Raw genomic sequence first — 10,745 nt, 5'->3', positions numbered from 1 at the left:
CTTGACCACTACACCACCGAGGTAGGTAACGGTGACTCAGGGGAAGAGTGCACAGGACTGTAAAGGGATGCCCGATTTTGGGGAATTTTCTTTTGAGCAAATGGGTCTTGATTTTAGAGGAAACTTGACTTAGAAATTAGAGAGATACAGGGGGGTCTTACTTCGTGGATTGTCAGATTAGGACTAAAGTTCGGCGTACTCCGTTGGTTCTCGTTGGTATCTTGTTGTAGGGGTGCAACAGGAGGGAGGTATAGGGTGAGGAAAAAGGAGGTATACGCAACAATGGTATATTCTATTTTATTCTAACTTTTACTCTTCGTAGTTACCCCTAACTGTGAAGAGTAAAAGTTACTTGTGTTCTTCTTTTGTATGAGACCTTGTTTAGACTGCGGGAGTAAAGGGACTTTTCAGTCTCATTCTGGCAGTATAAACAAGATATATTCTATTCTATCCTATTCTACTTCTATTTTTTTTTCCTTCTGTACAGAATGGCTGCTCTACTCAAACGCTGCACCCTTGTTCAGAAGATCCAGGCCCTCTACTGTCGTCTTGACATACTCAGGACTGAGCTGTCCACGCTCCGATGCAAGACCTACCCCATTCTGAAACCCCAGCCCGAGCCCTGTCCTCGAGATTAAACCCCGCCCACTTTCAATATTACCCCCTCCTACCTTCAATATCATTGGTTAAGATTTTAACTCCGCCCACTTTCAACATTATCTCCTCCCTTCACTATTATTGGTTAAGATTTTCTTAGCCCCTTCCACTTTCAACATTATTCCCTCCTCCCCTCACTATCATTGGTTAAGATTTTCTTAGCCCCTCCCTCTTGCTTCATTAAGTCCTCCTCCTTTCACTTTTCATTGGTTAAAATTTTCTTAGTCCCGCCCGCTTTCAACATTATTTCCTCCTCCTTTCACTATCATAGGTAAGATTTTCTTAACTGCGCCCACTTTCATTATCTCCTCCTACCTTCAATATCATTGGTTAAGATTTTCTTAGTCCCGCCCTCTTTCAACGTTATCCCCTCCTCCCTTCACCATAATTGGTTTTCTTAGCCCCTCCCACTTTCAATTCCCCACCTACCTTCACTGTCATTGGTTGAGTTTTTCTTAGCCCCTCCCTCATACTCCTTTAAGCCTTTGTTCTCATTGGCTGTTGGCTGAAGCTGAAAGGCGATGTCCCCTGTTATTTCCGGATCTGTAAGAAGGAATTCTTCTTCTGGCGATGTTTTTCGGAATAAATGTAAGTAGTGATCATGATTATTTACATAAACTAAATTTATCCTCTTTTTGGTCCCGAATTTCAGGGGGTGTCCCGGCGTCCCGTTCAGTTTTTCATTTTGGGGCGTTTTGTCCCGAATTTCCGTTTTTGTCCCAGAACAAATTCGGGACGCGTTTTTTAACTTTAAAATTAGGTACCTCTATAAATCAGAATTTGTTCTTAACTTCCTAAATTTGTCATGCTTTCATCAGTTTGCTCTTCCACTTTGCTAAACCTTTATAAACGAGAAAATGTTGTATTAAACCGTTGTCATGCTTCATCAGTTAACTTTAAAATTAGGTACCTCTATAAATCAGAATTTGTTCTTAACTTGTTTAAATTTGTCATGCTTTCATCAGTTATCTCTTCCACTTTGCTAAACCTTTATAAACGAGAAAATGTTGTATTAAACCGCCTTAAACGAAAAAATGAGCTGGTCCCTTGGATTCTCGTTTATCCAGGTTCGACTGTAATACAGTCACTGTATTTTGTTTATCTGTTATCCTCTTTTTTATTTGATTTTCAATTAAAATGATACCGAGGTAGGTATATCGCTAAAATTGTTTTACTTATTAATAAGGTATGTAGGTAGGTACTACATTTATGTTTCTAAATAAGTAAACAATTTTCAACACAAAATTAGATATAAATATTTTTACAGCATTAAATAAAAAAGTTTGGTTCAGAAGATCCTCTTTTTTATTTGATTTTCAATTAAAATGATACCGAGGTAGGTATATCGCTAAAATTGTTTTACTTATTAATAAGGTATGTAGGTTTGTAGGTATAGGTACTACATATGTTTCTAAATAAGTAAACAATTTTCAACACAAAATTAGTTATAAATATTTTTACAGCATTAAATAAAACAGGTTGGTTCAGAAGGTTAATTTTCTTAAAAGAGGAACACTTGAAAAGAAAAGAAAAATCACTACAGCCAAATATCGACACTTTTGCCGGTGTATGGTACGTGACACAAACTTGATCTACCAAAGTAGCACTTTCTAAACTTTCAAATATCAAAAATTTCCATTTTTCACGAAAGGTTTCTAGTAAACCTACCAATGAACTTTAGTTGAAGGTTAGCCACTCGCGCTCAAACCATCGTAACTTGTGATGTAGCGGGAAAAGCTTCAGACCCCTCTCTGAGACGTTCTGACAGATCCAGGTCTGAAGCTTTTTCTAACAGACCTGGGTCGCTCAGACCTCCTGACAGACCTTCAGATGGTCTGAGAGTGAGTGGCGGGAATAAGGTGGCAGGATTTCCACAAATGCAGGATGTACATATTCACTTTGAAGTGCATACAAAGCGCCGGGATTCGAACCAAGCACCTCGGCCTTAGAGTTGGGATTTAGTGTACTCACCTGATAAAACACAACAAGTAAAACATATAGCCGGGAATGATGACCTGACTCTTTTCCATCTTGATTGCTTCAATGGTAACAGAAGCTACGTCAGGGATGCTGAGAGCACCCAGCCTTGACCTGTGAATCAGGAGCACGTAAGGAATATGTGTATAGTGATCATAAATGGGAATATTAATAGCGCTCCGCCCCGCCAAGTCAAGAAAGTTTGACCGCTCTACTAGAGATATTATACGCCACAGAGAAATAATAAATTACGAGGGGAATATAATTGTGAAAATATATTTTTCAAATTACCTTAATTTTAAAATGTCATCATCTTTGTTTCAAAATTAAGTTGAAAGTTGCCATGTTAGTTCCTGAAGTTATAAATGGGATTTTAACTGTGTAGAGCATGATTTTTTTGCACAGGTTTAACGACACTGTATAACTGTTAAATCTTTTGAGGAGACTTGGAAACCTCTCTAAAGCTGTGTCCATACATAGTTGAAGGGCGTCGACTATGTGTGTACACAGCCTGTGATTTCAGTTCTACAAATGTCACGCCACAGATCGATTGCCTTCTGCGGCAGGAATCTGCAAAGGAAATTTTCATTTATGAAAGATTTTATTTTTATTTACATAGGGACATATAGATACTGCGTTTGTAAGGAAATGTCCTGTTGGGCAACTCTTGATCTTGATACTCAAATATCTACGGCGTTTAACAAGACCATTCTCGTCAATAAGCGCAAGATTCCGATTCAACTTTTTTTAGCCTTTATGGCAGGATTTCCACAAATGCAGGATGTACATATTCACTTTGAAGTGCATACAAAGCGCCGGGATTCGAACCCAGCACCTCGGCCTCAGAGTTGGGATTTAGTGTACTCACCTGATAAAACACAACAAGTAAAACATATAGCCGGGAATGATGACCTGACTCTTTTCCATCTTGATTGCTTCAATGATAACAGAAGCTACGTCAGGGATGCTGAGAGCACCCAGCCTTGATCTGTGAATGAGGAGCAAGTAAGGAATATGTATAGTGATCATAAATGGGACTATTAATAGCGCTCCGCCCCGCCAAGTCAAGAAAGTTTCACTGCGCTACTAGAGATATTTTACGCCACAGAGAAACAATAAATTACGAGGGGAATATAATTGTGAAAATATATTTTTCAGATTACCTTAATTTTAAAATGTCATCATCTTTGTTTCAAAATTAAGTTGAAAGTTGCCATGTTAGTTCCTGAGGTTATAAATGGGATTTTAACTGTGTAGAGCTGTAGAGCATGCTTTTTTGCACGGGTTTAACGACACTGTATAACTGTTAAATCTTTTGAGCAGACTTGGAAACCTCTCTAAAGCTGTATCCATACATAGTTGAAGGGCGTCGACTATGTGTGGACATAGCCTATTGATCTGTGTACCAAACAGTAGGAAAGAATATGTGTATAGTGATCATAAATGGGAATATTAATAGAAAGGGGAATATAATTATGAAAATATATTTTTCAGATTACCTTAATTTTAAAATGTCATCATCTTTGTTCCAAAATTAAGTTGAAAGTTGCCATGTTAGTTCCTGAGGTTATAAATGGGATTTTAACTGTGTAGAGCATGATTTTTTGCACGGGTTTAACGACACTGTATAACTGTTAAATCTTTTGAGGAGACTTGGAAACCTCTCTAAAGCTGTATCCATACATAGTTGAAGGGCGTCGACTATGTGTGGACACAGCCTGACCACTACTTACCTACATCAGTGATATTGCTCATAATAGAAATTGGTCGGTGGAGTTAAACAACGTTGTATATGGCTGGTATCTGGACGAGTGACATGTCTGGGACAACTTATATCTACTTACTTGACATCCCAATGTTTGACGCTGTTGTCTGCGGGATTGAGGAATGAAGGATGCACCAGCGTGGTGAGGATTCGGTTATCCTTCCTAGATCTAAGCTCTTCCCGAAGGCAATGCATGAAACCTGGAATTTGAGAACAGAATACAGTGTCCAAATTTGACTTGCTTATGTTCTTTAATCCCGAGGGGGACGTAGGGCCTCAATGCTGTCTGCGGGATTGAGGAATGAAGGATGCACCAGAGTGGTGAGGATTCGGTTATCCTTCCTAGATCTAAGCTCTTCCCGGAGACAGTGCATGAAACCTGGAATTCGAGAACAGAATACAGTGTCCGAATTTGACTTACTTAATGTCCTTTCATCCCGAGGGGGACGTAGGGCCTCAACAAAGGAACGCCAGGATTCTGGGCCATCGACTTGATTTCTCTCCAGGATTTTTGTCCGAAATTAATCCATAGATATTTTTATCGTCGATTCAGGAGCTCAAAACAAGACTGAAAAGTCCCCAGAGCATATATCCGCTGAAGCATTTAATGCTCGGGTGGTAATCTGGCGCAAGCCCATATTTCAGAACATTCAATTAATGTCTTTCAACATTTAAAGTTAGAATACAAAAGTTTGAATTGTTCAATTTTTCAATGAAAGTCAAAGAAAAAGTGGCACAACTTTCGATTTTTTGTCTTTTCGATTTTTTGTCGAACGCCAAAAGTTGAATCGTGAGAACGCTCATCTGGTATAATACCTCAGTGGTGTAGTGGTTAGCACAGTGAAATTCGGATCTGGAGGTTGGTGGTTCGAGTCCAAGTCAAGTCATAAAATTTAGCGTAGTGCATTAAGCAGGAAACGACATTTGTGACAAGCATTTATGCTTACAACAATTAAAATTTCTTATAATAGTATAGTTAGCGCGATAGACATCGAACTTGCATGTCTGGGACAACTTATATCTACTTACTTGACATCCCAATGTTTGACGCTGTTGTCTGCGGGATTGAGGAATGAAGGATGCACCAGAGTGGTGAGGATTCGGTTATCCTTCCTAGATCTAAGCTCTTCCCGGAGACAATGCATGAAACCTGGAATTTGAGAACAGAATACAGTGTCCAAATTTGACTTGCTTATGTCCTTTCATCCCGAGGGGGACGTAGGGCCTCAACAGGATTCTGGGCTATTGACTTGATTTCTCCCCAGGATTTTTGTCCGAAATTAATCCATAGATATTTTTATCGTCGATTCAGGAGCTCAAAACAAGCCTGAAAAGTCCCCAGAGCATATATCCGCTGAAGCATTTAATGCTCGGGTGATTCTCTGAATCTGGCGCAAACCCATATTTCAGAACATTGAATTCATGTCTTTCAACGTTTAAAGTTGGAATACAAAAGTTTGAATGGTTCAATTTTTCACTGAAAGTCAAAGAAAAAGTGGCACAACTTTGTTGAATCGGAGGCTCTGACTACATGTGTCTTTTCGATTTTTTGTCGAACGCCAAAAGTTGAATCGTGAGAACGCTCCTCTGGTATAATATAGTTACCGACCTCAGTGGTGTAGTGACTGTAGTGCCCCAGAGCATATATCCGCTGAAGCATTTAATGCTCGGGTGATTCTCTGAATCTGGCGCAAACCCATATTTCAGAACATTGAATTCATATTGTCTTTCAACGTTTAAAGTAGAATACAAAAGTTTGAATGGTTCAATTTTTCACTGAATGTCAAAGAAAAAGTGGCACAACTTTGTTGAATCGGAGGCTCTGACTACATGTGTCTTTTCGATGTTTTGTCGAACGCCAAAAGTTGAATCGTGAGAACGCTCCTCTGGTATAACATAGTTACCAACCTAAGTGGTGTAGTAGTTAGCACGGTGAAATTCGGATCTGGAGGTTGGTGGTTCGAGTCCAAGTCAAGTCATAAAATTTAGCGTAGTGCATTAAGCAGGGAACGACATTTGTGACAAGCATTTATGCTTACAACAATTAAAATTTTTTATAATAGTATAGTTAGCGCGATAGACTTCGAACTTGGGGGGTTAGGGGTTCGAGCACAAGTGTGTTTACTCACCGGTAACGCCATATTTGGAGGCGAAGTAAGCGCTCACATTGACCGCTGCGGTTAGGGCGGCTATGGAGGAAATACACACTATGTGCCCGGTGTTGTTCTCAAGCATGTCTGGTAGAAACTCACGCACCATCTGAGGAAGCAAAACACTATTCGTCACCAAATAATAATAATAATAATATGTCTGGCATGTCTGGCTCAGGGTCGTTAAACGGGGGAAGATTAGCTTGGCCTGGCCTGGGGACCTTAAACGGGGAATATATCAGCTTAGTCTGGCTGGGGGACGTTAAACAGAGAAGATTAGCTTAAAAGTGTAGCCTGGGGATGTTAAACGGGGAGTAGATCAGCTTAGTCTGGCTGGGGGACGTTAAACAGGGAAGTGAGCACCAAAGTTGTGACATAATAACGCAAAGAAATTGCATTTACATAACTGCTAAGGTTCTTAGCGGCGCGGCGGTGGTTTATGCTCCATTTGGCCACAAGCTACCCAGTCTGAGTGGGGCCTGGAAAGGTCATCAGAACACTATTGCCCTTAAAAATCTTAAAATATTAGATTTTTCCGCTTTCGTCACAAATTATGATTCTCAATGTTTGAGAATCATTTCGTCACCACTGTTGATTCTCAAGTATTCAAACATTTCAAAATGATTTTCCTATTATAATTATGATTCCGTCATTAATCAGTAATCACCAGAGTAAACGTCATAAAGTCATATTTTTAGAGTCATATTTTAAGAAAAATAAACGTCATATTTGAAGGACTCTGGTAATCACTGAATAAATGTTAAAATATGAATAGTTCATGATCTTGTTGGTATAATTGAATAGAAAACTGTGACTGAATGTAACACAATACATGCATAATTGATTTGAAATCATTTCAAGTTACACATCTTGAGATATGGCACGTGGGGAATTGCATACTAGGTAAATTAGTATTACTAATTTATCTATGATCACTTAAAGTGGTTTCTCCATTTTTTCAGGCCTTTTATGAAAAAAAAAATATCAACTACGATCATGTTCATTCCTTCTTAGCCGCTGCTGGTCAAGATGAACCACTTTTATGGTCAAAATAATATGGTTGAATCTCTCTGATCAATGATGGCTCTTCCACTCTTCTTCTTTTTCTTCGCCTTACAGACGGGGTCGACGTTTTTCGTCAGCCTCTCAATCAGCCCTATCGCCCTATCTAGGGTGATTGCTTTGGGCTGACATTTGGTTTTGGCTACAAATTTACGAGTGGATGCCCTTCGTACTCAACCTTTGTTATTTCTTTAGGGAAATTCAGGCTGGTATACTCCCTGTTTAAAGTCCCCCAGCCAGATTAAGCTGGTCTACTCCATGTTTAACGTCCCCCAGCCAGACAGAATAGAATCTCTTTGTTGGTTGGATGCTGTTAGAATCTCTTTGATCAATGGTGATTTTTCAATAACACATGGAAAAAATATAATTTCTGACATGTTCATTAGATTCTGCGTTAGGTAGGTATACTTGTCGCGCCATATTGACCACTGACCAGGTCAGAACTTTGATCTTGACGTAGTTTCAACACTGTTACGCATCCAGTCCAGTGAGCCTTGAGACAAATCTAGTTTCTACACTATACTACTATCTACATATATTAATACTACTACATATAGGTAATCGGTATCTATGACTATACTAGTATTTATAGGTAATAATACTATAGGTAATCGGTATCTATCACTATACTAGTATTTATAGGTAATACTACTATAGGTAATCGGTATCTATCACTATACTAGTATTTATAGGTAATACTACTATAGGTAATCGGTATCTATCACTATACTAGTATTTATAGGTAATACTACTATAGGTAATCGGTATCTATCACTATACTAGTATTTATAGGTAATACTACTATAGGTAATCGGTATCTATCACTATACTAGTATTTATAGGTAATACTACTATAGGTAATCGGTATCTATGACTATACTAGTATTTATAGGTAATACTACTATAGGTAATCGGTATCTATCACTATACTAGTATTTATAGGTAATAATACTATAGGTAATCGGTATCTATCACTATACTAGTATTTATAGGTAATACTACTTACTATAGGTCATAGGCATCTATCTGGTTTTTGCGCGCTCGTTTTTTCGTGTCTGATTTATTCCTACGTAAGACTCGTACAATAGGGGTACTTGACCAGGACTGCGTTCCAGAAACAACCTTGGACATTGTCCACTTTGCGAAAGCCATGACGTAATCATGATTACAGAGGAATAAGAAAAAAAAATAGTAAATCTTGATGAAAATCATGCCATCAACTGGACTCATGTTGTTCTGAGAACGAACCTTATCCGTTCAGGATAAAATCCGCCCCGGGCGTTAATCAAGCCCGCGACCTAGCGCTTACAATGCAGATGCGCTACCAACCAAGCTAGATTTGTAGATTGTAGAAACTTAACCCATCCTTTAGGGCTGTTTGCCCCTAATACTCCTCAGCCTCAGGGTGGGCTTTGTGTATGACCAACCAAGCTAACTAGACTGGCAATCAGCTCTTTGAGTTTTCGGGAAATTTCTCTCCGGGATGGCTTGCGCTGTGCGAAATTGTGAATCACAGAAAGTATTTGTGCGCCAATGCACTTTTTGGGTACTTTTACATCGGAATAGGACTCTATCTCGAAAAAAATTGTCATTTGGTTGAGCCCCATTGTGAATCACAGAAAGCATTCGGTCTTACCTTGATATTTGACATGAGATTGACATCCATAATGCGTTCGATCTCATGGTCCGTATGAGCCAGGACAGAACTACTGGCCACAATGCCCGCATTGTTGATCAAAATGTCCACATAGCCGATCTTCCTCACGTTTTCATTGAGTTTCTTGATTTCCGCCTTGTCCGAAACGTCTGCTTTGAAATACACGGCCACCTGATGATCGTGAGGTATAATGATAATTTAATAATGAATTGAAATCATAAAATCAGATTATAGATAACGGTAGCTAAAGTTCACTCACGGACTGTAAATCCTACCACACAGAGGAAGCGTGGACGCGCGACTTTTAGCGGTGGGTAGTTTAATATGTACATGGGTTTTTGTGGGTAAACACCATGGAATGAATAATATTCCATGTATGTGGCCAGTAGTTCTGTCCTGGCTCATACGGACCATGAGATCGAACGCATTATGGATGTCAACCTCATGTCAAACATCAAGGTAAGACCGAATACTTTCTGTGATTCACAATTTCGCACAGCGCAAGCCATCCCAAAGAGAAATTTCCCGAAAACTCAAAGAGCTGATTGCCAGTCTAGTTAGCTTGGTTGGTCATACACAAAGCCCACCCTGAGGCTGAGAAGTATTAGGGGCAAACAGCCCTAAAGGATGGGTTAAGTTTCTACAATCTACAAATCTAGCTTGGTTGGTAGCGCATCTACATTGTAATCGCTAGGTCGCGGGCTTGATTAACGCCCGGGGCGGATTTTATCTTGAACGGATAAGGTTCGTTCTCAGAACAACATGAGTCCAGTTAATGGCATGATTTTCATCAAGATTTACTATTTATTTTCTTATTCCTCTGTAATCATGATTACGTCATAGTCGACTATGTTTGGACTTTGGACACACTTTTATGTATGGATTTCGTGAAACACGTTTCACTAGTGTGCATCGCGCCTAAGTCTGTATGAAGTTCATACAGATTTACATACGTGCCTGTGAACCTACTTATAGTCACCAACACTACATCACTACTTCAGGTAGTGTACCTATACTACAATACTTACAAACTATAAGCTTCTTTGTATGCCCTTGGATCTGATAAGATTGCCTTCAAACCAAATACAGAAGTAACTTCAGTATTTAATAGATACATATATAAATAATGTTCAAAATACTATTTTATGTCCAAAATATTATTTTGATTCACAAGATTATGACCTTAGTAAAACAAGTTGCCCCTAGAATATAAGAAGACCTTCGAAAAAGTTGAAATCGAGAACTGAAAAAAGTAAACTTTAGGATGAACTTGTTTGTCTTCAAACGCTTAGGATATGGTAATATAGGAAAAGGATTTTCATACAAACATAACTTTTGGCCTGAGAAGTTTTCCTACTGTTTGGTAATATAGGAAAAGGATTTTCATACAAACATAACTTTTGGCCTGAGAAGTTTTCCTACTGTTTGGTAATATAGGAAAAGGATTTTCATACAAACATAACTTTTGGCCTGAGAA

At 38.9% G+C, this 10,745-nt stretch overlaps 1 protein-coding gene across 1 annotated transcript; it reads right to left on the bottom strand.

The window, feature by feature from the left end:
- Positions 1 to 2,713: 2,713 nt before the first annotated feature.
- Positions 2,714 to 9,459, bottom strand: LOC103522608 (epidermal retinol dehydrogenase 2-like). Its single transcript, XM_026832661.1, has 7 exons — positions 9,248 to 9,459; positions 6,529 to 6,658; positions 4,699 to 4,778; positions 4,479 to 4,519; positions 3,503 to 3,622; positions 3,146 to 3,204; positions 2,714 to 2,748 (listed from the first exon to the last, which is right to left on the bottom strand). Exons 1-7 carry the CDS (start codon positions 9,275 to 9,277, stop codon positions 2,714 to 2,716), a joined length of 495 nt encoding a protein of 164 aa, XP_026688462.1. The 5' UTR covers positions 9,278 to 9,459.
- Between the last annotated feature and the right edge of the window lie 1,286 nt (positions 9,460 to 10,745).

The sequence above is a fragment of the Diaphorina citri genome, unplaced genomic scaffold (assembly GCF_000475195.1).
Source record: "Diaphorina citri unplaced genomic scaffold, Diaci psyllid genome assembly version 1.1 scaffold80, whole genome shotgun sequence".
Taxonomy (NCBI): Eukaryota; Metazoa; Arthropoda; class Insecta; order Hemiptera; family Psyllidae; genus Diaphorina; species Diaphorina citri.
Note: the sequence above shows the minus strand (reverse complement) of the source record. Positions and strands in the feature narration are given on the sequence as shown.

What these genes read in the sequence shown, in the direction of transcription:
- LOC103522608 (XM_026832661.1), bottom strand. Translation starts at nt 9,277, where the DNA reads ATGGATGTCAATCTCATGTCAAATATCAAG. An exon ending in CTCCAAATATGGCGTTACCG is followed by an intron (nt 4,779 to 6,528) that starts GTGAGTAAACAC and finishes CTCGAATTCCAG; the next exon opens with GTTTCATGCACTGTCTCCGG. An exon ending in GTCAAACATTGGGATGTCAA is followed by an intron (nt 3,623 to 4,478) that starts GTAAGTAGATAT and finishes CCTCATTCACAG; the next exon opens with ATCAAGGCTGGGTGCTCTCA.